Source organism: Anguilla rostrata, chromosome 18 (genome assembly GCF_018555375.3).
Source record: "Anguilla rostrata isolate EN2019 chromosome 18, ASM1855537v3, whole genome shotgun sequence".
NCBI classification, from domain to species: domain Eukaryota; kingdom Metazoa; phylum Chordata; class Actinopteri; order Anguilliformes; family Anguillidae; genus Anguilla; species Anguilla rostrata.
This window is the reverse complement of record NC_057950.1, coordinates 20,855,561-20,882,027: the sequence shown is the minus strand read 5'-3', so window position 1 is coordinate 20,882,027 and position 26,467 is coordinate 20,855,561. Positions and strand designations below refer to the sequence as shown.

The 26,467-nt window shown below is 46.6% G+C and overlaps 1 protein-coding gene and 1 long non-coding RNA gene across 2 annotated transcripts in view; both read left to right on the top strand.

The window, feature by feature from the left end:
* The window catches only part of wapla (WAPL cohesin release factor a), a 34,217-nt gene that overhangs the window by 1,989 nt on the left and 5,761 nt on the right, over positions 1 to 26,467 (top strand). Inside the window, exons 3-17 of the mRNA XM_064316717.1 lie at positions 8,280 to 8,874; positions 9,993 to 10,294; positions 11,370 to 11,491; positions 14,767 to 14,862; positions 17,622 to 17,783; positions 18,654 to 18,790; positions 19,372 to 19,483; positions 19,865 to 20,095; positions 20,341 to 20,452; positions 20,646 to 20,743; positions 21,437 to 21,513; positions 23,614 to 23,786; positions 24,486 to 24,601; positions 25,793 to 25,936; positions 26,202 to 26,418. Coding sequence (XP_064172787.1) covers positions 8,280 to 8,874; positions 9,993 to 10,294; positions 11,370 to 11,491; positions 14,767 to 14,862; positions 17,622 to 17,783; positions 18,654 to 18,790; positions 19,372 to 19,483; positions 19,865 to 20,095; positions 20,341 to 20,452; positions 20,646 to 20,743; positions 21,437 to 21,513; positions 23,614 to 23,786; positions 24,486 to 24,601; positions 25,793 to 25,936; positions 26,202 to 26,418 — 2,694 coding nt within the window. The remainder of the gene's footprint in view (positions 1 to 8,279; positions 8,875 to 9,992; positions 10,295 to 11,369; positions 11,492 to 14,766; positions 14,863 to 17,621; positions 17,784 to 18,653; positions 18,791 to 19,371; positions 19,484 to 19,864; positions 20,096 to 20,340; positions 20,453 to 20,645; positions 20,744 to 21,436; positions 21,514 to 23,613; positions 23,787 to 24,485; positions 24,602 to 25,792; positions 25,937 to 26,201; positions 26,419 to 26,467) is intronic.
* On the top strand, positions 5 to 3,015 carry LOC135244443 (uncharacterized). Its single transcript, XR_010326967.1, has 2 exons — positions 5 to 1,718; positions 1,818 to 3,015. It is a non-coding gene; the product is annotated as an uncharacterized LOC135244443 (long non-coding RNA).

The window sequence follows — 26,467 nt, the reverse complement described above, 5'->3', positions numbered from 1 at the left end:
AGCTGGGACAGGTGCCCGGGACACAGGTGCTTTGTGACCCCCTCCCTCAGGCCCCTCATTACTGCCATGTGCAGCTGTTTGAACCACCTTCATTCACACTGATCCTAATGCAGTGCAGTATGGCTGCTGGCCTTGGGTTTAAATTTAGGCCCCTTTTGTCCAAACACATTGCTGTGTATGAGACTGAGTGCGGGGCTGTGTTCTGTCAGTCTTTCCTGCACATGCTTTGTCCATGCAGTAATGCTTTATCTGGACTATGTAAGCAGGTTAAGACACTGCTTATTTTAGAGAAGGTTACGTGATACTTGCTTGTTTTCGTTAGTAAAAATGTCAGCGTGAATGTCATTTTGATTGCACATGGTCTTTGCTGTGCTATGTAAGGTCAGGGTGCCATTTTGGCTCTAGTAATGGTCCGTTCACACTTGCTGAAAGTCTCTTGCCGTTTTATAGGCTTAGTGGCACGGCTGCATTTCAGCAGGGAAAATCGGAGCAGGGTCCTTTTTTCCCCCACTTTGTACAATGCAGCAGCTGGTGGCTGGTCACAGACAAGCAAAGTGCAGTGGGCCGCAGAATTTTTTCTGGTTTTCCCCCCAGTGCAGCTCTGTGGTAATCTGGCTGCAGATGTTCAGAAAGTGAGATTGTGCCCTGGGTTTGTGATGGTATGATGACCCTCCAGTAAGATTCAGAAGTTACCCCAGTTTCATGATATCAGTGGGTAAATTGTATGAATAATGGCTATTCATCACATTATCATGTAGCATGTACTGCGTGCTTTGTTTTCCCAAAAATAATTGTTTGAAGCTCACAATTCCTGCTGTTTGGTGAAGTGGGCGGCTCACAGTGAGAGGAGTGAGGCTCAGAGAGAGGTGGGCGACTCTGACAAACTTTCAGGAGAGTGTGGGAGAAACTAGCTTTCAGAATAGAGTGGGAGAGACTAGCTTTCAGGAGAGTGCGGGAGAAACTAGCTTTCAGAATAGAGCAGGAGAGACTAGCTTTCAGAATAGAGTGGGAGAGACTATCTTTCAGGAGAGTGCGGGAGAGACTAACATTTGGAATTGTGTGGGAGACTCTTGATTTCGGGAGAGTGTGGGAGAGACTAGCTCTGGGGAGAGTGTGGGAGAGTACAGAATAGCTTTCACTTTCTCCGGAGTGCACATATCAGAGTTGGGCTCCATCTCAGTCCACTCTATGGGGAACCGGTGCCATAGTGCCACTGGATTTCAGTACCCAACGATAGCAATGTCATCATCTGTGGGCGCCCCGCTAGTGAACGCTGGCAGTAACTACATGAGGGCTGCTGAGAAATCCCTGCTTGACCCCTCGAAAACTCACTGTCATCGATGACTTCTGTCAAGGTGCCTGGCTGTTTCATTTCACTAATCATGCCTTATAAGATTATTTTTTTGCTGACTGATTTAATAAACCCTGGTTCTCCTGGTTCAGTCCTTTCCGTATCTTTAGCTTCTGTCCAATGGTTGTCTTCAGCAGGGCCCAGGCTCCTGATGCATGGTGGCTTCCCCCTGCGTTTGGAGTGTGTTTACAAAATACACACAAGCTCAAGGAAAAGAGCCCTTCTTTACCGATCAGTTATTGTTCACCAGGCTGTTGGCACACACTGCCTCTGTAACCCTGGAAAGTGTGGAAATGTTGAGTTGCGGTCACTCACAGAGCCTTAGGCATTGCGTGATCTACAGCGTTAAATCATGGTGTGGTGTGAGGTAGTACAGCGTTAAATCATGGTGTGGTGTGAGGTAGTACAGCGTTAAATCATGGTGTGGTGTGAGGTAGTACAGCGTTAAATCATGGTGTGGTGTGAGGTAGTACTCACTGTATTATTGGAAAAACACGAGAAGCTCACAGCAGTGGTTTAAGAGTCTGAGGCCGACTGGAGCCAAAAGCAGCCATGCGCTAGGCAGGCATGTCACGGCCAGAGATGAAGGCTTCCTCTTCATTGCATTTTGGCGTGAAGCTCAGAATACATGCATTTTTCAGTCATTTAAAAGCAGGTGAAAACCTGTGGTATTTTAAAATTTTTCCTGGCTGCATGACACCAATATCTCTCAGTGTGATAAATATTACAGTACCTCTTTGTGTGTATGTCCTAGTAAAATGGCATATTCAGTATCCAGAAGATCAGCAAACTAGCTGCTACTAAAAAGGGTGAGAAAATGATTTTGTTTGTCATCATTTCTTTCCTGACTTAACTGCTGCTGATGGTTAAATATTGCCGCTATAACTATTTACTGGGAGATGAGTTTAGGAGGAATTTACAAACTCTGCAATGGAGGCAGTTAGCTATAGCATGACCATGAATCAGTCACTAAGGCAAGTGCGATGAAGTTTGAGAAAGCTTTCGAAATGTAGGAATAACAAGCTAATCTTGTTTGGAAAAATAAGCCAAATTACTGTGACTAGATTGAAATGGTTCTTTTTTTGTAGAAAATGTTACAGATGAGAGATGAATATAACCCTGCTGTCTTGACAATAATAAGAGATCTTCACATCTCGGGCTCTGTAAAAAAGCAATGCTCTGATTAGAATGTACACATTAGCACACACTTTCGCATTGCAGTGGTAATGTGGCTACATGCGGAGTGTTGGTTTTTTGGGCTTATCATCCAGGTATTTGTGAGTGAGAATACGCTAGGTTATCGTAGCCTTTTTGTTTGGGCCCCCTAGTGGCGTAGACGCTGGCGTCTACATCAAACATCCTACTGTAACATGTCAGAAGGCGTGCTATCATGGAAAACTGCATTTCAGATTTATCAGTGCTTGTCGGGCTATTTTCAGGCTAAATTTGATGTTTCTACTGTTGTTTTGTATAGAGTATCTTTGACCACTCTTGTGTGATCTACGTGACAGCAAACTGGATTGAAGACACTGGACATTTATATATAGTTATGAGTTGGTTACAGTTCTTTCACCACCAAAAAATTGTGTAGTATATCACAGCAACAAGAAAAAACACCTGAGGTCCTGAATGTAGGTCAATAAAACTGCTATTTCACCTGCTCACTCATTTGAGGTAATTTGTGACATCATCATATAATTTGATATATAATTTTTATATATAATTCTGCTGCCAAAATCTCTTTTAAAGTATGGAATAAAGTCATAACCTTACCCACATTATTAAAGCCAGACACGTGCTTTCTATGATTCTGTAGTTATTTTCTGTCTTCTGTTTATTTTTGTTGTACAGCCTAAATGTCAGCACTGGTGAAATCTCAGAAATAGGTCAGTGTAACAGTACGCAGTTCAAATGGGCAGTAGTAATATCATGGAACTAATTGTAATTGATTGATGGGCTTATTATCCAAAAGGAGCTGAGTCTAAGCTTTCCAAAGAGGTGTAAGATGGGTGACTGGACAGTTGGGAGCCAGAGGCAGAGCTCTGAGTATGGTGAGTGTATATCTCAGCAGGGCTAGCAACAAGCGTCTGCATTTTGTGCACGAACGCGCATTACGTACAGCCCATGGCCCACGGTCGCTTTGAGCATCTGTGAGAAAATGCATCTGCAAGGAAGATGTGCTCCTTGCCACCTTGCGAGTACTAGTCCAAGTAATGTTCCTGTGGTGTATCTTACCTCTTTTTGGGTCATTTGTTTTATTACTGTCATAACTTTGCATCAACAGTGTAGCGCTGGCTAGCAGAGATAGCTAACCACCAAGGGACTAGCTAAGTGCTGCCATGTGTACAAAGTATTTGTGTGTTTTATGGTGTTGTCTTGGGAGTAGTATAGCTAGCCAGCTTATTTAATATTGTTTATGTTGTCACAGAGTTTTACAGTCCTGGAACAGTTCAAAATAAAAGGTTTCAATTACTTGCTGCAATATTATATTAGAATTGGGCCTTATTCTGGTTAAGCGTGGCTTATAGCTAGTTTACACGCTTGATGTTATGCATTAGATAAGCTAAACCTGAATACAGCTTGATTATAATGCATGAGAAGTCTGTAGAAATAAGTCCCTGCCTAAGGCAACTTGGATTTTATACCGTCAGTACTGACAGTGTTTTTGAGCTTTCAATATTTTAAAGCTGAACCTGTCTAAGGGTCATTCCCATCTAATTGTCTCCTCACTGGACATGGTAATGTGTTTCAAATGGTCCGTAAAGCTGTGTTCATTTTGGGATGGGTTTGGAGGGGTTTGTGTGGAGGGGTGGCATGGTTACGGCTCCGGGTGTGTGCGGAGAGAGGGAGCGGTTCGGCCGGCCTGCAGCCAGCAGCTGTGGGCAGAGAGATGATTATTGCTGACCCTTATCTGTTCTGCCTGCAGAGAGATCAGGGGCCGGGATGCGAGACGCACGCTGTGGCCTCAGCCCACCCTTCCTCGTCCTGTGTGTGTGTGTGTGTGTGTGTGTGTGTGAACCTACAGTAATACCTGTGTGTGTCTGAACATGTGGACTCAGTGGACTGTGGGAAGATCACTAGATCCTTTGACAGTTTGGATTGGTTTGCATAGGTTAGGATAGGTTTGTATAGGTTTCCCTATGTTTGCATGGGTTTGGACTGGTTTTTGGACACCTATGTCCATTCTTCTAATCCTTTGCAAAAGTTGAAGATTCTCTAATGATATGGATACAAATATATTTCCAATGAGTTTGAAGAGTTTATCTGTTGAAAAAATGTTGAGTGTCTTCTGAATTAGTATGATGCAGTTATCCATTTTGGGTAGATTTTGGACACCGTTGTGGGACTTGCACAGTCATACATATCAGTTTCATGTTTTGTACACATGCTGACAGGAGGTTTGTGATCCAGAAAATGAAAAGCTTTACCTAATTCACATTGACTTTGACTCAGAGGGGTTCACTAAACTAGAGTGGTGGAACTTCATTTTTCACCAGGAGTATTCACTGGCCAAAATTTGTATATGAAATTTATTTAAGGCCGGATAATAAATGGTACACGGGTCTCATTCATTTAAGCCTGTATTGGTGTTTGTAATGTGGTCATCTGAAGTCATAAAGCTGTGAACCCAACAGTACAAAACATGCAAAAATGGACTAAATTAAGCCTCTGCACGAAGAGGTGGAACAAGCTCATCATCTCTCCCTGTTTTTTCTGTACTCCCAACAATGTGTCATGGAGTTTAAACTGAAGAACAGCCTTTCCTATATAGTGTACTGTAGTTGCAGATACATGTGGAAACAGTTTACACGTGCAGTACCGTTATGAGCTGGACTCTGTTCTGTGGATGTAGTATAGGGATGTTTACACAAGCTTATTTATGACTCACGCATGCTGTATATTTAGCACTCTTGAAATGGGCCCTCAGGCACCTTTCATATGTTAGATTCCTGCAGGTCCTTAGTTGTTGATTTTGAAGGGGAAAATTCAAGGTTGAGAGAGCAGCTAGAATTTAGCACAGATTTTTGTTGTTGGTTTATATAGGGAATGCAAGAAGCTGTGATTTCACACACATTTTCACTCATAAATAGAAACATCTTACGAAACTTTTAGTCCTTGTTGAGTGTTCCTTAAAGGTTGGATGGTTTTGCGTTCAATACAATGGATACCATGCGTAGTCTCGTGTGCTTGGCCTAATCAATATGGAGACTGAAATGAATCTCTTCGGTGCGGAATGAAAGTGGACAGAATTACATTTCGGTTCCTGATTTGAACTGTAAGGGTAAGCAGTGCGTTAATCGGCCTGCCTTGCGGCTAGGCTACATTTCCACTTCACACGCACGTTTCTGTAGATGAATGGATGCGATGTGTGACGGGCCCTTACAAACAGACAGAGTGCGCCGCCCCCTCTCCATTAAGCCCGCTCTGTGCATCTGCTGGGCGGTTTGAAGCTGTCTTTGAAGCGCAGGGAAGCGCGGCAGAGCGGTCGACTGGGATTACCCCGCTTTGGAGAGACGGAGCAGAGGCCCCGGCGGGGTGTGGGCATTAAGGGCCGCCCGAGCCCTTTGAGCTGAGCGCCGCCGGCTCTCCAGGGCCCCGGTGGAACTCCCAGTCTGCCCACCTAGTCATTCCAAAGCCTTCGATTCGCTGGTTTCCCACCTCAGCCGGCGTGTTCTGGGCAGTCTGACACAAAATGGCCACCGCGCTCTCCTAGGTGGGCTCCGAATGTGAGTCACAGGCCCTGATTTATGCAGTCGTGTCTGCTATCACAGATGGGTGATGGACAGAAGCGTATTTTAGTGCAGAATATTTAGTCGTGAATTCATAGTGACCATCTGCATTGCTGAAATAGTCATGTGCCTGTGGGAACACAGGACCCACAAACCCTGGGAAAAGGAACCAAAGGATGCTGCCACCCCTCGATTTGATAAAGATCTGATATGTTCAGGAATGTCATGACTCATTTCTCTGCATCTGCGTGAAGGTATGTGACTCAGATCTTGTATATTTGTGCCAACACAGAACTTTCTTCTGCACAGAAAATGGAATGGTGTACTGTAATAAATAGATTTTGATTGATATTGTACGCTTCTTGGGAGCATAGCTACCTCGCTGATGAATGTTGCTAACCATCTGGCTGCTGTAGCTAAATTGAACCCGTGTGACCTGGGTGATGCGTTAGAATCTTCCCAAAATATTACTAATGACGTCCACAAAGTTGAAGCGTTGTGCTAATCAAAGCAGTTATTGGACGTCTTGTGAAAGTTTGGATTGACATGGGTAGTAGTGCAAGACATGACACAATATAGGTGTGTGTGCGCGCACGTGTACATGTGAGTGCATGCGTGCGAGTGTTTGTGTGTGCGTGTGCACCCATGCGTGTATGTGCGTGTGTTTGCTTGTGCCACCATTATATTGAATGACTTGGCCTGACGTACAGCATGCGTGTTCACGTTCAAGTCATTTTTGTCGTCTTCCTGTTTATACTTGTTTTCTGTAATAACTCCAAATGACTTGATTAATTTTATGCCAGTTGTGGTCTATGTTGTTCTGGCTTCTGATTTCTTCCTTTCTATTTGTTTTGAATGGTTTTGAAATTTCATTAAACATACATGGGCAAATATTGCATCCTGTCATCCAAGTCGATCATATTTTGAATAAACAATCAGTTTGATGGTTAGGCTATTTAGTGTGGCACCATTTACGTGCATTCCGGAGTATGTACGCACAAGTGTAGTGTACACACACACACACAAACACACACACTCTCTCTCTCTGTCTCCAAATTAAAATTAAATCTCGCCTTCCAATTTACATTCATGTTCTCGCACTCATTTGTGGGTGCCCTGCTCTGTTTGCACAATCCTTTTTGTCCCTGGTGTTAGGCTACTCGTACCCTATACAACATTAAAGGCTTGAAAGCAATCAAAACTTTAAAAACTTGAAATGCAGTAGCATTCACAATGAAATTGTACCACTAAATTCACGGATCATTTCTAATCGTTTTACAGGTTTTTTTGTGCGTAATTTCTATAGGCAGCTTGAAAAACACTTGGACAACCCGCCTAAGACATTTCAGTGCAGGAAAAAGCCTGTTTTAATATCGTAGTGTGCAAATCCCAGTTCATAAACTGGCCATGTCAATAGGCCTTCAACTTTCTAGTTCATAAGAAACCATTCAAATATTTATTTGGAGCAGTAGAAACATATTGCATTCCCTCATATCCAGCAGAAAAGGTAGCTTGCTTAGCCTTCAGCAGTAGGCATGACAGCACCTCCGAGCTGGAGATTAATATGGGCCAGCATGCTGTAGAAACAGGATTCTGGGATTGGGTTTTGTGGCTTTGAAAAATAATTTTTTATCCGTCTCCTCACTCTCATGAAACATTAACAGTGTTTATCTAGTTTTACTACAATCGGGTCCTGGTAGCTATTGATTTCTCACGCTTTGAGATGGCAGGCCATTTTCATGCAGCTCGTGTCTGTTCATCCCAACGGATGAATCGGGGCTAAGGCTCTTTGGCATTCCTGCGCTTAAAAGGCAAATCCAGGATTCCTGAAGCAAGGCTGTATCTCAATTGCTAAATCATACGCATTTTCTTTCTGTCATGAACGTATTCCGTTTGCTAGCTGTACTTTACGGTGTTATGTGACCTGCTTGTTAATGATTAAGATTCCGAATTGACAGAGAGCAGTGGCTAAGCCATTAAAGTAAGAAGCTGAAATAGAAAATGAAAAGGAATTTGTGAAATGGCTCTCATGTGAAGTGGAAGGGGTTTGCTGTGGTCACTGAAATGTAGTCTTGGTCGTTGGGTGGAGGCCGTGTTGGGGAGTGTAGGTGTAGGTCTTTATTCCTCGTGTCTGTGTTGGCGGTGCTCGTGTGCGTGAGGCGGGTAGTGTGTGAGGTCTCTGCTGTGTCTGTGCTCAGGGAAGGCCGAAGGCTGCGAGACGCACAGCTACAGCTGGTACAGCAAGGCCTGCGAGAGCGACAGGAGGCCCACCCCTCACACCACCAGCCTGAAGACGGACAGCTGGAGCTCGCTGGCGGGGCCGTGGCCGGGGGTGTTGGCGCTGGACGAGGAGGGGAAGACGCTGTGCAGCGAGGACCAGCCCCTCTCCGAGCCCGACCGCGACTCGCCGCGCTCCTCCGCCGCTGCCGACGAGCCGGGCCGGGGCGACCTGGACCTGCCCTCGGAGCCCTCCGAATCGGACGCCCCTTCCCAGCTCCCCCTCAGGCCCTCCAACTGCCGCACCTACCGCCGGCCCGACCGCTGCAAGCAGGCCCCGGGGGCGGGGAACGGGGAGGGCGCCGGCCAGGCCTCGCTCAAGCCCAGCAGCGCCCCCGGTGGCCGGGGCAGGGACTACACCGTGCTGCACCCCTCCTGCTTGTCCGTGTGCAACGTCACCATCCAGGACTCCATGGAGAGGAGCATAGAGGACTTCCCCAGCGCCCCCTCCACGGACCCGGGGGAGGCCGGCCGGCTCAAGAAAAAGACCGAGACCACGCCCACCAAGCCCACCAGGTGTGCCCTTCAGTCTCACTGATTAGCCCCTAATGCACCAAGTGTCACTTCCTGTCTTTCCTCCGGCTCTCGAAAATGTGAGCTAAATTGTCCTTCTCCGTCACCTGACGCGGGGATTACCAATGAATGGGAGAGAGGAGAGGAGAAATTAAAAGCATTTGGCATTTTAATGCACTATTAGCATATCATGCATATTGAATGGAGGCAAATAATTGGGAGCTTAAACCCAATAAACATAGAGAATAAACTGATGAGAAGTGCCTGTCTGTTGGAAATAGCCAGTTGTTTGAAAATAAGTTATTTGTAAATCTCCAAGTACAAAACTGTAAGTTTGATGAGTGGGAGGTTTGAAAGCTCTACATGCCACACAAATTCACTAAAGCGCGCCCGTTCATTATTCAGAGACTGTAAGTGATTTTTAATTAAAACTCAGTCACTGACTATGCAAGCATTCAAACTCAGGCATTAAAACTCAGCATTACCTTCCGATGGCCTCGTCTGAGAAGTGGAGACGCATCCAGAGCTGGTTAATTATTCAGTAGTGAAGCTAATCATTAATGATACATATAGAAATGGGCCAGCTTTTGGGATGGGCAAAGTCTCTGAGTGCTGCCTGTGCACATTCATGCCTAGTTAAGGCCCTACGGTTTTATAAAACAGATTATTAGTAGCTTGCATTTTTAAACTGCGCCGCTGGATAGTGGGAGAAGCACAAAGTTTGTGAGATATGATTGGTCGTAAGTAAGTGAATAATCAGTGTTAAAATCAGCTATGCAGGGTCAGGGTCTGAAACTTTCCCCTGACCACCTGCCAAATGCGGGTAGATCATTTCAGTATTGGGTGAACGGGACCAATTTAGTAGATGCGTTGTTATGTAGAAATCAAGCTGCTGAAAAAATACCCAAAACATACATAGAAGTTCATGCTTTTACTGTAGCCACAAGCAAAGCTTCAGAATACGAGACTTCAACTCCCACAAGTCCTTGCGTTTGTTGGGATACCGTGATTGGACATGTATGCGGTCTGCTTTTGTCGCCAGTCGCAACCATAGAGCGAATAAATAGTCTGTTGGTGAGTAGCCTTTTGTGGTGTGTAAAAACGAGTGTGTTCCCTGTCAGGTTTAGACCCGTGCAGAGTAAGTCTAAGAAGGAAAGCAAGCTGGACTTCTTCGGTTTCGAAGAGAAGGACGGCCAGGACGAGGAAGACCCCTCCGCCTCGGGCAGCACAAACTACAAGATCAAGTACTTCGGCTTTGATGACCTGAGCGAGAGCGACAGTGAGGGAGAGGAGGATACCTCCCGGGCAGCAGAGAAGAGGAAGGCCAAGAAGGCTGCAGCAGCGGCAGCAGCAGCCATGGCCGCAAGGTTTGACTACCCAGAGCTGAGTGACTCCCAGGAAAGCCAATCCAGCACTAACACAGGTCAGCACTGCGCCATAGCAACCACCAACACAGGTCAGCACTGCGTCATAGCAACCACCAACACAGGGCAGCACTGCCCCTTAGTGACCACTAACACAGGTCAGCACTGCGCCTTAGCAACCACCAACACAGGGCTGCACTATGCCTTAGCAACCACCAACACAGGGCAGCACTGTGCCTTAGCAACCACCAACACCGGGCAGCACCCCGCCTTAGCAACCACCAACACAGGTCAGCACCCCGCCTTAGCAACCACTAACACAGTTCAGCACTGTGCCTTAGCAACCACTAACATGGCTCAGCACTGTGCTTTAGTGACCACTAACACAGGTCAGCACTGTGCCTTAGCAACCACTAACACAGGTGCACTGTGCCTTTTCACTCTTGTAAGAATTAGAGAGAGGGGGGTGTTCCCCATAATTTAAGATGCGCTTGAAAAATAATTGCTTTCAGTTCTGCTGCACTGAATACCTGCCATCTATCAAAAATATACTGAAGGGAACGACAGCACTGCCCACTTCACATTTAATATGCGGATTCCCATACGAGTTATGAGCTCGTGCATTTGAGACATATTTTGTAAAATGGCCCCCAGCCACATGACCCTGGCTCTCCAGCATGCCCTGTGCCTGTGGGGTGATGAGGGAACTGAGCGTGTGGCTTTAGGGCCATGTGTTCTGTTCCCAGCCGGGGCAGTGCTGTAGTGCCTTTGACCCAAGATACGCAACCTGAATTTCTTCACTAAGTCTCTGGCTGCTCCAGTGGATTTTATCTGGAGCTGTCTAAGTCGCTCTGGATGGGAGCATCTGTTAAACGCTAAAATGTAAATACACTGATGCCTCATTTACATTTTTAGGCTGAGAAACCGAAGAATGAAAGCCGCTGTCTGTTCTTGCGTGTCTGTAGTTGCTTGTTATGAGAAATTGTCAGGTATTTTAAGACAAGCTGTCAGACGATTAGAAAATTCCTTTTAGATCACTTCTTGTGCTCGGTAATGTAGGGAGTAAAGGGTGTGATGAAATATGACATTGCCTCTGCCGTACTCTCTGCCTCCATAATGTCTGTCTGCTTCCAGATATTCTGGAGTTCCCAGATGATTCCTACCCGGCTGCCACTGAGGTGCCGAAGAGGCCGCGGGGAAAACAGTCGGACAAATCCGGAGAGGCCAGCAGAAAGATTTTCAGCGGCCCCAAAAAGGTAGGACCCGTTGCTTAGCGCAGAGAGAGAGAGGCTTTGCAAGTCCCTCAATGGGCGGAGTTTCATACTCGTGCAGACCAATCATAAGAATTTTCTCTTTACTGCACAATGCAACGGTAGTTCCACACATTTAGTGTTTCACAAAGCTCTGCTCTCCCAATGCTGCTGTTGCAAGGAAATGGACGTTACAGGGTTCATGAAGATCTGACTTGTCTGTCCTAATGAGAGTAGAGTGCTTAAAACTGGGCTGCCCCTCCCTGTTTCTGGAGATCTACCGTCCTGTAGGTTTTCACTCCAACCCTAACACCTCAGTCAACAGCTGGAGATCTCAGTGAGCTATTAATTGTTAGCAGCATGTGCGCCAAATTAGGGTTGAAATGGAAGCCTACAGGACGGTAGATCTCCAGGAACAGGGTTGGACAGCCCTGACTTAAAACCTGAGAAAAAGGAATTGATTGTGGATAATTGCACAAGTGGTACACTAGCCAAGGACCGTAATTAAATATTCACCGGTTCTATATTTAGATTGTTTTCTGCAATGCAGTTATCTCCATTCTGTAATGCTATGGTCGTGATTTATATAAAACATAATTGCTGCTTCGAATTTAGATTAGAATGAAAGACATTTATGCTGCATGCATATCATCATCTTGAGAGAACACAGTTTAAAAATGGTTAGCATTTTTCCATATTCCTCATCTAGCTCTAAGAGCCGTGCTGTGTGATTTGTCAACAGAAGACTCGAGTCTCATTTGATATATAACCAATTTGTTTGCTCCTAGCATCTTGTGTCGCTTCACAGATGGACATTTTATGAATGCGTTTCTGCTGCATTGAGCGAAAATATTGAGCTCAGAACGATACAGTGGGAAAAATACCAGAAAATCAAGAAAATCCATGTAATCATTTTGAATTTTAGAAAGTAAATCAATTTAAAATGTGGCAGCTGCACAGTGACATTGAGAAGCCTAAACGTGGTTGATTGTAGCCTGCCTGTCGTGGGGGTGCTCTGTTGTGTGCCTGCCCTCTTTTGGCTCTAATGTTCAGAAAGCTGAACAGACGTATTTCTCTGCTCATAACAGACAGGACTTAAAGCTCCAGAGAATACTGAGGTGCATTGTGTCAGGCGGTCATTATTGGGTCTGAAGTAATAATGCACAGAGCCCCAGACCAGGACTAGCCGTTTAAAGAGATGATAAATATGCTGTCTAACCAGTGATAAGTATTCTGCTGCACCAGTAGAATATTTTATTATTATTGTGTACACCTCTTTTTTTTCCTTCATCTGAAAAATACATTGTGCTGGTTATGATCGATTAATGGAATGGTTGCAGGTGAATGGGAAAAAATAATCATCTTAGTGTGGAAACAGAAGTGGGAACAGAAAGCCCGGTCACTGTAACAACACATTTGGGCATAAAGGGAAATCAAGATGAACGCTTTGGTGGTCCGTGTGGGTATGGGACAGTCTGTAGCACTGAAACCACCGGGTGATGAATTTCCATACCCGGTAACCTGTAGAAATCATACTTGTATTCTCTGCAGTTTTCAGTTTTCACTGAAAAACACCTTCAAAAACACACAATTTCATCTACAGTGAATGTAACAATTACTGGTAATTTGAAAAGCAGTCCATTAAGCGTGTTTACTATGGGATTAGGTGACCTTGGGGCTATAGAACCTGTTTGTGGATGGACTCGAGAGCCCTATCTCGACCATTTTCACCAGTTATTTTCTGCTGAAATAGTCTTTTGTTTGTTAGACTTGTCAAAAGTAGATTTTCAGAGATATTTGATGGTAGTGGATAAAGAGTATTTACCAGAATCACAGCACAATTTTTGGGTTGTTTGGCTAGAATAAGAAAACAGGAATAAAATTACTTCTTAGAATATGTGCTTAGTCTACAATGCACTTCAGGGAAGAGGAACTTGCTTTTAATGGAAAAACACAAAGAACAAGAAATCAATGGCATATCTGTCTTCCTGCATGTGCTCATAGGATAATCATTCTTTAGTTTTCTTCTGCTTGTGACGGGCTTTTAATAAAACGGAGTGAAAATGACAAGGAGGGCCGCTTCTTGTGTTTCAGTGTTTGCATCCCATTTTTTAAAAGCCAATGTCCATTTTATTTTTCTGAGAGAGAACGCAATGTTCGCGAAGCGGAAAACATTTCTCACTCTGTGAATGAAAAAGAGCTCCTGTTTAGCAGCAGGTGAGGCGGTTAGCCCTCGAAGCTCAAGCTTATTTTAGCATTTGGATGAGTACTGAGGACGTTTCATACGAGTTGGTTAATCCATACATAAATAGCGCCTTCTTTAGCATGACACTGCATGCGCACGGCGTCATGTTCTTCTTCAGTGTAAATCGCGTTATTCCTCCTTTATAACGGATAACGTAATTTGATGACCCCGATAGAAACCAATGGGAGGAAGCAGCACTTTTAGCTAACGATAGCTGTTTCTAACAACTTGTACCAAAAGCAAGAAAGGACCTGACCTCGTGATGACTTCTTGGCAGAGAGGATTCTGAACGTACTAAAAACAATAACCAGGGTTACTGCAGTGTCATTATCTCACCCTCTTGTGCCATTATTTTGGACGAGCCATCTGTATTGGAATTAAATTTAGGATTTGAGAGAAAGAAATTTGTATCTAACCAGCTACATTCTGAAACTCGCTCTGATGCAATTAGTTAGAAAGTTTATTCGGCGCTGGATAGGGAAACGGCCGTAAAATGTGCCCAGTTGATTTCTCTCTGGAGCCACAAAACACAACAGTGCACTCCAAATGCAATCATCGGATCGTTTTTAACTGGATGAACGTGTTAAGTGTACATCTGTTTTTGGGAATGAATAAATAAGTAAGTTGAAACATTTTGTTATCCAAATAGAATTAGTACAATTTTTGCTTCCGAAGTTGACATCTGTGCTCTTCTGCTTCCTCAATGAATGTGGAAACTTGGTTGCAGTTTGCATTTGTGCTGTGGCGTGAAACAGGGACGCGTCGGCTAACGTGGCCCAAATATGGGCTGTTGATATCAGCACGGAATTTTCACAACGCACAGCCCTAATTTGAAACGGATCTTCCGTGTATGTGTGGGTAATGTAAAGGGTGTAAGATGAGCGCGCGGCCGAAACGCACTACGGCACGTCTGGGCCGCGGCCTCCCCTGTTTACGGCACGTCGACGCTCTGAATCGCGAGCGTGTGGAGGAAATGACGCAAGCTCGAGTGCGGACTGACGGATTGCCTTCTTCCATGTGTTCTTTCGCCCGCTAGTCCCCGGCCAAGGCCGTGTACAACGCCAGGCACTGGAACCACCCGGAAGCCGAGGAGCTTCCCCCGCCGCCCCTGTCCCGGGCCCAGACCGCTCCGGTGAGTAGCCCCGCCCCCCGCGGAGCCGTCTCCCCGTGTGGGAGGGCCAGCGGGGCAGTGATGGAGCTAAAGACCAGCAGCAGTGGCTACGTGTGAATAAGGCCAGCCTTAGCTTGTGAAGGTGTGCTTGTGTCATTCGCTCTTAAAGCAGAACAGTAAGCAGGTGTTTACCTCGTTTATATTTAGTATTTACATCCCTCAAGGGCTTCTGTTGCTCTTAACACTGGATTATGCCCTTGTGTTCTCATTGTAAGTCGCTGTGGATATGAGCATCTGCCAAAGGCCAGTAATGTAATGTAAGGTACGGGCAATGAGGTGTATGTTTGAACCCCGTGGGATCCCCAGGGACGACGGGCCCATTTCAGCCAAAAATAATATTGTATCACTTCCTGTGTTCATTGTTTTATTTTTTTATTTATTAATAAATGCGCTTGTGCACATTTACATTCTCCATAAAACCTCCCGCATGTGTGGGCTTTAAAATCGATGATCAGAGTTCGAATGGCATTGTGCTTGCCGCCAAGGTAATAAGAAGTAAGTCAGTTAGATGGAAAACTCATGTTAGAAATTCTTGTACGTCATGTAGTTTCCAAAGTTGCCTATTGGTTTTCCTTACAAGCTGCTGCATAGGACATAGGGATGTATCCGAATCCGAATACTGTATTTGGAAAAGCACGAATAATGCGATGGAAAAAGATATTTCTTCTACCCAAAGTTTCTTGTTATTATTCGGATTCGGGGGGAGAAAAGTCAGCTCCTTGTCGAGTTCTCAATAGCCTCTATCTAACATTACATGGGCAGAGAGAGCGAGTATCTGGAACTCCGGCACATAGCAGCTGCTATAACACTTCATCACCTTAATCTACATTCGTTTTATCACATTGCTCAAAGGGTGCATGTTACTTCCTTCCCAAAGTGTCCAGTTCCATAGCCTCTTACTGTTGTGAATGTCAACAGTAATGCAACACAGGCCAAAGTAGTAATTCCATCATGACCTTAGCTTTTTTTCATCCAGTCTAGGTTTTTTTCTTCCAGTCCAGGTTTTTTTTCTTCCAGTCCAGTTTTTTTCTTTCTTCCAGTCCAGGTTTTTTTTTCTTCCACTTCAGTTTCTTTTTTATTCCAGTCCAGGTTTTTTTTTTAAATTCCAGTCCAGGTTTTTGTTATCTTCCAGTCCAGGTTTTTTTTTATCTTCCAGTCCAGTTTTTTTTTTTAACTTCCAGTCCAGGTTTTTTTTTTCTTCCAGTCCAGTTTTTTTTAATTCCAGTCCAGGTTTTTTTTTATTCCAGTCCAGGTTTTTTTAAATCTTCCAGTCCAGTTTGTTTATTAATTTTTTTTTTTTTACCTCGCAACAATTTATTTCTCAGTAAAGGGACACCTCGGCCTTTTAACAGTTCTAAAAACAATTTGCTATAAAATCCAGCATTCTAAAGCAGTTTAAGGGGAGGCATCACCATCAAAAGACAGTTCATAAAACTTAGTTTACTTAAAAAGAGAGATGAAAAGTACAGTATGAGGATGTGGAAATATATTTCATAATTAATTATATGCCAATATTAAATCAATTTGATGCTTTGAAGGCACAACAATTGCATTGCCAATGAATATTAGGTTAGAAGATACAACATTTGCCTGATTCAACGTGACTTCCAGTATGAACCACGCCCACGTCCGGTCTTCTATCCGAATACAGACACACAGGCAGATAATTTTGTTGGTTGAACAGATACAGATACAGATAATGACGTCTCTGCACACCCCTAATAGGACATCTGTGCATTTCTGTGTGAAGTATAAACGATCACAGGGAAGTGTGTGCATCTCATCACTCAGAAAACTAGCGTGAAACTCAGATGGGTCTGTGCCACGCTCGGGCTGGTGTTTGCTCGGTGTGCCGCTGTCGGGACCTCATCTTCGCCGCTGCGTGTTGTGTTTTCGGGGGGGACCCGCAGTCCTGCCGCGGCCGACCCCGAGGCCCCCGAGCGGCGGATAAACCGCTCCGAGCTCCCTGAGCTGCCTCTCCGCCCGCGCGGTGGGAGCCGGCTACCATTAGCTTAGCGCCGCGGGCTACGTCTGCTGCTGCTGCTGATGGAATATTACACTCTGCAGCCCCTCCGGCGCTACGGCATAATTAGCGGTCAGAGACAGAGCGTTAGCGGTAGCCCTTCAGTTATACTGCCCGCCGCTGCGTCCCTTAGCGGGGCAACCTCGTTTCACTTAGCTCCCATCGAAAAACGTTAACTCCCCCTTTGTTCGATGAGGCTTTCGCAGTTTGCCGGCGAAAGTTTTGGAAGTCATGTTTAAATGATTAATGGCAGCTTAAGTTCTGGCTCCTTCTCGCTGCTGAACGTCTCTGTGGGTTTTGGTTGTCTGAACTGAATTTATACACTTGTTTTTTGTGTTGTGTAGAGTTCTGTAATGTAAGGGTTTAAAACTTTGAGAGAGGCAGAGACGGCATTCAGATGTGGAAGCCATGCTGTACCTGTAGACGATCGCACTGAACACTCTAAATGCTGCATTGGTCGTTATGCATTTAATTTCAGTACCTGCGTACATTCACATACATATTTCCGTATACAGTATATGAGGGATGGGGACTATTTCATTTCAGTACAGAAGATTCAAGAAATGTGGTGCATTTCAGTTCAATAAGTTCTCCAAGAACTTTGAGCATTTTTCAATTCATTGATTGAATTTCAGCTCATTACCCTGAATTGACTGACTTGCAATGGAGTTCACTCTTTGAATGTGTTTTTCCAAAGGCCAGTCTATCGGGAGGAAGCAGGGAACCCAACTCCCACAAAGACGATGGCGTGTTCAAGACTCCGCCCCCTCCACCCAAAGTCATCAAATCGGTGACCATCCCTACCGAGCCCTACCAGGACATTGTTACGGCACTGAAATGCAGGAAGGAACACAAGGAGGTGAGCAGCCATCGCCTTGGTTACACCTGCCGTCTTCAGAGCACTGTGATGTTGCCAGGTCAACTGTGTTACCAAATTGCCTGGCTTCCTCCATTTTCTACCTGAATAAAAGGCCTCAATGGCCAAACAGAAGGCCCTGTTCCATTCTGTGTATTCACCAGCCGTGCCTTGGTTGCACAGCAGTGCATGACCTAGCAGCGCATTACCTAGACACCCCTTAATTGGTAGAAAGATGAATGGGAACACATTAATGCAAATCGATGACCTTTAACACCACCAGATACAGAGAATGGTAAAGGCCCCTTCAGAAGGGAGAACTTGCCAAAGTGCTTTAGCTTTTTATGTGTGAATAACAATGAAAACTGAGCGATTTTTCTCCTGGGAACCAAATTGGAGTTGTTCTTAAATTACTGTCCTCCTGTGAATTCACCTTTAAGAGTAATCATCTACTTTAATTGGACAGTATGTCCTGAATGGAAGCCAGCAGACACTGTGGCTCTCCAGGACCTGGGTTGGGGACCCCAGCAGACCTTGTGGCTCTCTAGGTCCCAGGCTGGGGACCCCAACTGACCCTGTGGCTCTCCAGGACCAGGGGCCCTAAGCAGACCCTGTAGCTCTCCAGGACCAGGGCTGGGGACTCCAGCAGACCCTGTGGCTCTCCAGAATTAGGGTTGGGGACCACTGATTTGATATGAAGGTCATCACACATAACTGAGTTTAATTTCCACTGTTGGAGGAGAGATTATGTGAGCCCCCTTTCTTTCTCTGACTGTCAGTCTGCCAGTCTCTGAATAAGATAACTAAATAAAGTTTGAGAGGTAGTGGTGGCTACCAGCAGTATTTATGGCACTCTTCCTGTTTTGTCTCCAGCTGTACACTGTTGTTCATAACGTGAAGCACTTCAACGATGTCGTGGAGTTCGGAGAGAACCAGGAGTTCACGGACGACTTTGAGTATTTGGAAACGGGCCTGAAGAGTGGTCAGCCCCTAAACACACGCTGCCTTAGGTAAGTTTATATCACTGCAGCTGTTCATATGTATTAGTTTGTACCTGCATGATTGAGCAGTTTAATGTACCTCACTGTTGAAAATTTTATGATTAACTTCTATTTCTTTGTCCAGTATTTTTCTGTGTAAAATGATAACATTCATGCAAAGAAAACCGTTTTTGTTTTGGCTTATATGCTTTTTCAAATTACCTATGGTCACATAATGTCATTACCATTCATGGTCAAGAAGATAACATTTTTTTCGAAAACATTTTCACAGATGAAAATGGCTCTGAGAAAGGACAGAAGAAAGGACACAGATTTAGGAGTTTTCTTTAGTTTCTATAATTTGTGCCAGGCCTATAAATCCCAGAAGTCAGTTCAGTTAACCTTCTTTGTAGTTTCTCTCATATCTTCCCAGAATGGCCCAGAACTGGGCACAATTCCACGATTATGAGAAACATAACCTCCTTTGATTTATACTCATTTTATTGTTTATTTTTTTGCAGAATATCCCAGCATTTCACCGCCCTTTACTGCTACACTGCAGGATCTTGATCCTGAATCCTCATTGGTTGTTGTTTTTTTTTTCCCTGCAGTGTCATTGGCCTGGCAACCAGGTGTGCCATGCCCAGCTTCCGCATGCACCTGAGAGCCAGAGGAAAGGTGGCCCAGGTCTTCAAAACGCTGAACGACGCCCCGCAGCACCCGGTACGCCCGCCGTGTCCCGCGCGCGGCCCTGTCCCCCGCACCCTGAGGACCGCTTTAACGCTCTGTCTGCCCCCTGCTGGGGAGCTCGGGTACAGGCCGTGGGGCTGGGGTTGCGTCTGCTACCGCTAAGTAGCTTCTGTATTAACAGCTACTCTCTGTGTTGACCTCATGACCTGGCAGCAGTTCTTTGTTGTCTGTGCGCTTAAGTAAGTGGCTCTGGGTCAGGGGCATTAGCGTAGCGTAATGCAGCTACACAGGCCTGGAAGTGAGGAGGCTGGATGGCGGAATGCTTTATTGGCATGAACTACATTCGTAAATATTGCCAAAGCATACATACAGAAATACATAGAGACCTTATAACTCTCTCTCTCTCTCTCTCAGAACCTGGCCCTGTGCACTGCCTCTCTGATGTACATTCTGAGTCGGGACAGGCTGAACATGGACCTGGACCGGGCCTGCCTGGAGCTCATGATCCGCCTGCTGGAGCTGGAGCAGGACCCCAAGACGGGCGAGGCCGAGCTGAGCTCCAGGGAGATGAGCAAGGTGAAGGAGAAGATCCGGAAACTGTGCGACACGGTGCACAACAAGCACCTGGACCTGGAGAACATCACGGTCAGAGCAGCAGCCTTTAACCCTCAGCCATCTCATCCACTTACAGCAATGCATTATGCATCCGCTTTAACTCATACATTATTGCAATTCATTTATTTTTCTTTGATGCTCACGCTAGCCTATTTTCTATGCTTTTCCCCATTCACTTTTAACTGCTTGAAGTGTTTTTCATTTGATGTTTTTCTAGCTGTGCTGTTAATGTCCTCCACTGACATGCTTGCTGGTTCTCCCCCTCCCCCCTCCAGACTGGCCATTTAGCCATGGAGACCTTGCTCTCGTTGACCTCCAAGAGGGCAGGTGATTGGTTCAAAGAGGAGCTGCGGTTGCTAGGAGGCCTGGACCACATTGTAGATAAAGGTAGTCGGCAGCAGCCCTGTGGTTTGCTCTTCCCCTCCATGCTTCTCTCTCTGTCCCAGTGCCTTCCTTCATCACTGCCTTTGTTCCTTTATGTGTGGGGTATATCTGCCTGTATGCATGTTTGTCTCTGGTGGTGGGTGTATGTCAGCCTCTCTGAGTCTAATGAGTGCTGTCTTTGTCTCTTTCCCTTCAGTAAAAGAATGTGTGGAGAACCTGAGCGAGGAGGAGGATGAGGAGAACCTGGTAGCGTCGCTGTGGGGGGCGGAGCGGTGTTTACGGGTGCTGGAGAGCGTAAGTGTGCCGGACTGTGAAAATGCCGAGCGGCTGGCTGTATCCGGCTTTGGTTTGTGCACACTTAGCCAGAGCTTTGTGTTGTGTACTGAACTGCACCGGCACTGTGATAGCCTGAATTTTACCCTCACAGTTTCACATTTTGTTGTTTGTTGTTTGCTGTACTCCCAGGACCACACACACTACATTACCCATGTCACCAGATCTCTTATGTGATATAGGCCTGGGTCAGGACTACATTACCCTTGTGCCCAGGTCACATGTGATTTTGGCCTGGCTCAGGACTACATTCTCCATGTCACCAGGTCACAAGTAATTTAAGCCTGGGTCAGGACTACATTACCCTTGTGACCAGGTCACATGTGATTTAGGCATGGCTCAGGACTACATTACCCATGTGACCAGGTCACAAGTGATTTAGGCCTGGGTCAGTGCTACATTACCCTTGTGACCAGGTCACATGTCATTTAGGCCTGGCTCAGGGAAACTCTGGGACTGTGAAACATGTTCACATAGCAACACAGCGAGGGATGCAGCTCAGTGTTCAGATATAATAATCCGAGAGCAGTGCGGTGTGGCCTTCTCGGTCGCTTCTTTCCGTAAACCCAGCATTTCTCATATCCCTGGTGGTTCAGAGAGTCTTACGGTTCCAGATATTTTCACCGCCGTATGACGTCCTTGCCCCCGCTACAGGTCACCGTGCACAACCCGGAGAACCAGAGCTACCTGATCGCTTACAAAGACTCGCAGCTCATCGTCTCCTCCGCCAGGTGAGTGACCCGCCGTCTGCGCGCAGACCAGGGCGGCCCCGGCTGGAAAAGGGCGGGATGGCTCTGCAGTGTGGGCTCGGTAAATACCAGGCGAGCGCGGCGGTGTGTGTGCGCTCATCGCTCTGCGCCGCTCTGTGAGTGGGAGGGAGAAATCGAGCGCTCTGCCTGCGCGAGAGCGTCTGAGCGCTGCTCTAGGTCACGCAGCGGCAGGGAGGCCGGATGGGAGCTCGCTCACGGGAAGTAGAGCGACGAGTCACAGCCGGCAGAAGACCGTCGCCGGGCCGATGGACGCTCGGATCGATAGCGTGGAGCGAACTGCCTACCCCCCCCAGAAAAACGCCTTCCCCAGTTGGGCTTAACAGACCCCCCCCCCCCCCCCCATCTCCAGAGCAGCCAATCAGCTGGCTCTGTGAGGGGCAGAATGGAGACGGGCTCATTTGTTTGTTGACTAATGGCTGGCCTTGCCCTATCCGCGGTCGTAAGCGGGCTTCTCAGAGCCGGGAGCGCACTGGGGAATACCCCGGCTCTCGGAGACGTGTAAATGCCGGCCTGTTTTTCTTCCCCCTGTGATTGTTCGGACGCGGCCTCGTCTGGCTCTCTGCCGTTGGATTTAAATGGAAGATTGAATTGAAAACGGCGATGTCTGCGGGAGCCTGCTTCTGCGTCGAAGGAGAGCCGCCGCTGGACTCGGCTGTTTGTTGCCATCGATTTCCAATTGTGGATTCCCGGAACAACTCTGAATGGTGCACTGGGCAACATTTTTGTGTGCAACCGTTTTTGGTTACTCTCAGTTTATTTTAAGAATGGTTCTGGTGTGAATATTTTCTAGTCTATTTAACGGTACATGTATGTTGCGTTTCGAATTCCCTTTTTAACATGCAGGGCGTATTGTAAAGACATGTGGACGTATCCCGTAACCGTAGGCGACTCAATCAATCGCGTTCATTTCTGGACTTTGATCTCTGCGGGCTCCCAGTCCCTCTGTGAATTGGCCCCTTTCGTTTGATGAAAGTCCGCTTCAAAGCCCTTCAGAGAAGTCTGTGGTTTGACCCATTAGAGCCGGGGTCCTTTCAGAGCCTTTCTGGCTGCAGTGTTCTGCGTTCAGCGTGCCGCCATTCCGGCTCTGAAACAGAGCCACATCGCCATGCCGGCCCACTGAAAACGCGCCCTCAACCTCCGCTGTCTTCCTCGCCCCCGAGGCCCCCCTGGCTGTCCGGTCAGGAGCCCCGTAACCTTTTTCTGTCTGAGGTGCGCGGCGTGTGGGCCAGCCTCGTCTGTAGCGAAGAGGAGGAAGAGGATGAGGAGGAGGATGAGACGCGTGTACGTGTTCTGGCCGATGTTAGCACCGGGCCTTTAGCTACGCGGCTAAGCGCTAATAAGCGTTCCACGTGCGCGTCTAATGAGCTCTCCCCAGCGGCTTGTCCATTTTATTTATTTTTTTTTTTTAACTTCTGTTTTTTTATTTTGGCCCCATCACCACGGCATTAACGTGAAGAGACGGGAGGCCTGTTGCAGGGCTGTGGGGTGCGAGGGTAATTGAGGAGGCAGATGGTGTGGGAGAGTCGGAGTGAATTTTGAAATAAAATGCGTGCGTACAGCGGCCATCTGGGCGCCTGTTCTGTAGCATCAGAAGAATCACCACGGCAGATTTATAAGAGAGGTGATGGCTCCTGCGATACTCAGAATGCTAATGCACGTCATTCGATAACACAATGCCAAAACAAAAGCATGGGCTGGGTTGAACATGTAATTTAGCAGTTTTTGAAAAATGATATTAATCCTAATGTATATCCTCGGTTGTGTTGGATATGATTGTTTCCATATTGCCTTTAGATCCCAAGGATTTAAAGCCTCAATGCATTATCTGTACCAAGTCTGTCTGTGTGTGTGTGTGTGTGTGTCCTGTGCTTCATAGTTGTTCTAGTTACCTTCGCTATACACTTTGTTGTACGACGCTCTGGATAAAAGCGTCTGCCAAATGCCTGTAATGTAATGTAATGTAAATGTAATGTGCGCATGCGTGCGCGTGTGTGTGTGTGCGTGTGCATGTGTGTGTGCGTGTTTAGCGGTTCTCTCTAACAGGCCTCTCTGATACTCCAGGGCCCTGAGGCACTGTGAGGAGAAGATCCAGCGCTATAGCCGGGAAGCGCCTGCCCTCCGCGCCTGCGGGGGCGCTGTTCTGCCGCACTGCAGCTTCAGCAGCGTGGGCAAGGCCGTGGAGGACTGCATGCGCGCCGTCATTGGGGTGCTGCTGAACCTCACCCACGACAACGGTGAGGCGCTTCAGCGCAGCTGGCCGGCTTCCGTTCGGAAATATTACGAATTCCACACATTCTCACCAGCAAAAGGTTACAGTCTACCGAGCAGTAAATGTGTCTCCAGTTTTAAAGCTGCAGCATTACGGTCAAATGGTGTGTGGAATAGCTGTGTACTTGCGGAAATGACAACAGAACGTCCTCAACTTAGAAACGTGACAGTTGAGGTGAATATTTAGCAGGGTTTTTTTTTCTTTTTTAAACGAAGGGCACATCAGCCTCATGCTCTGCCCCTGCACCCGCACACTGCTTGCAGTCAAAATGACTGCCTGTCAGATTTACACATTTTAAACAAACATATCGCACATCTTTTCAGTACTCCTGTTGCAGACGTAGACATGACAGATAAAGATGAACTGTGTATAAATTGTAATAAGCTGTCAGAAGTGCAGATTTTGCTCAAACCCGTGTTCTGCTTTAAGACGTAAGTCTGTGTGCACCCGCCTGTGCAAGCTCTGTGGAAATCCCTGGTGTCTGGTGGAAAGCCTAATGCTCCCTCAGACGGGTGTTTGCAGAATGGCGGTAAAGCGGTCTGGTGAGAAGGGGGGTGTATGTGTGAAGCACTGCATGGTGCCGCTGCATCGCTGTGGGAATGATGGGAATGTGCGTCCCTCTCTCACTCTCCCCCTCTCTCTCTCTCGCTCTCTCTCTCTCCAGAGTGGGGGAGCACGAAGACGGGCGAGCAGGACCAGTTCATCACCACCGCGCTTAACTGTGTGCTGCGTGTTCCCCAGTTTCTACGCCAGGAGCAGAGATTCGACATCCGAGTGCTGGTGAGCCCTGCCCCGCCCCGCCCCGCCCTTTTCCTACCCACCCTGTTCTGGTGACGGTACAAGGCTCTGCTTCGGGAGTAGCTTTGGAGCTTTATGCAGATAAATTTGTAACCCTTTCATGTGTATTGTGCTAGGTGATGTATTTTGTGCAGAAAGTATGCAAAAAATTTTTTATTATTGGTCCTATTTGCATCAAGTTGGTATACAGTTTCCAGAGGCTGAGCTACACGAATGTACTATAAACCAACCCAATTGCCTTCCAAACTCAAAACTTAAAAAAAGGGATGGAATGGGTATAAAGTCTTTTGGCCAAGAGAGCTGCAAATTCAGTCTGGTCTCTCAAGGTGATGTCTGTAAAGTCATTTTTAAGTTGGCCTTAAAGGCCCTAATAAAGTTGTAAGATTCTGTCTGAAGCTGACGACATAGCTGGGACTGTCATTTCACCTCTTACAACCCCATTCAGTGGTTGATTAATGGGGAGATTAGTCACGCTTTATTGATCCCACGCATGGAATTTTAATTATCACACTTGATCCCATGGCATTGTCCTCCTACACTGCGGAAAAATTATGATTTCTGATGGCCGACAGTCTTCAATATGTCAAAAGTTGTGATGCATCAAAAATTGAGCGTACGGAACAGTGCATTGTCCAGATATAATTGCTGCAATTAATTGACAATGTGAAGATTTCAGTATAGTTTGATCAATATTAATCAAACTAAAGACTTATGATGTCAAGATGATGCCTGTAAAGCCATGTTGAAATTGATTCATGGAGGGGACTCATAAAGATATAATATTCTTTCTGAAGCTGGGAACATAGCTTGGGCTATCATGACACTTCACCCCTTAAAACCCCATTCCCCTCCCAGCATATTGAACTGGGGAATGGCTTAGTGGGTAAGGATTAGGCCTTTGAAACCTAAGGTTGTCAGTTGAAATGAAATTAGCCTTAATTTGCCAACTGCCTGTCTAATCTTCACAAAACCTTCTCTTATTTGACTATTTGTCTGTTTTCCATAATGTTTTCTCTATTTTGGTGATGTGTGCTTGGAACCCTCTGATGTTTTTCTTAGTGTGTCAATTTTTAACTATGTTTTTCTGATTGTGTGTGTGTTTGTGTGTGTGTAATTTGTGTCTTGTGTGTTGCGTTTTATATGTGTGTTATGCTTGTGTGTGTGTCTGTGCAGGGCCTTGGCCTCCTGATTAACCTGGTGGAGTACAGTGCTCGGAACCGGCACTGCCTGATGGACATGCAGCTGGACACGCCCCCCTGTGTAGGGGAGGAGCTAAAGACAGAGGGTTCCCTCAGTGCCATCGCAGCTCTTGTGCAGGTTTGTGTGTGTGTGTGTGAAGTCTCTCCATTCAGATGCATCTCCAGGCCCCAGTTGGATGGTGATGGATCTGTATAGCGCCTGAGCTGAGGCCTGCACTGTGAGACGGGTCCCTGGAGTGCAGGGCCAGGCAGATCCGTCTGGCTTTGTCTGTGTGTGACGGGAGCCGCTGCTCTGAACAGTGTTCCCGCCGGCTGCTCCTTCTGCTCTCACGTCAGGGTGTCTGTGTGTCTGTCCGTGTGTCTGTCCGTCCGTCCCCCCGCAGCTCTTCCTGGAGCGCGAGCGCGCGGCGGTGCTCGCTGAGGCGGAGACGGACGACTTCATCAATGACGCCCCGAAGCCCCAGCCGGACCAGAGCGGCGAGTGGAAGGAAACTTCCGAAGAGATCCAGTGGGTGTCCGCGGAAAACTGCGCGGAGAACGAGAACAACTCGGAGAAGGAGAAGAAAGACGAGGAGGACGAGGAACTGGACCTGAACAAAGGTGAGGGTCTCTCTCTCTCTCGAAGGTGGAGGAACGCCTGGAGCTGAAC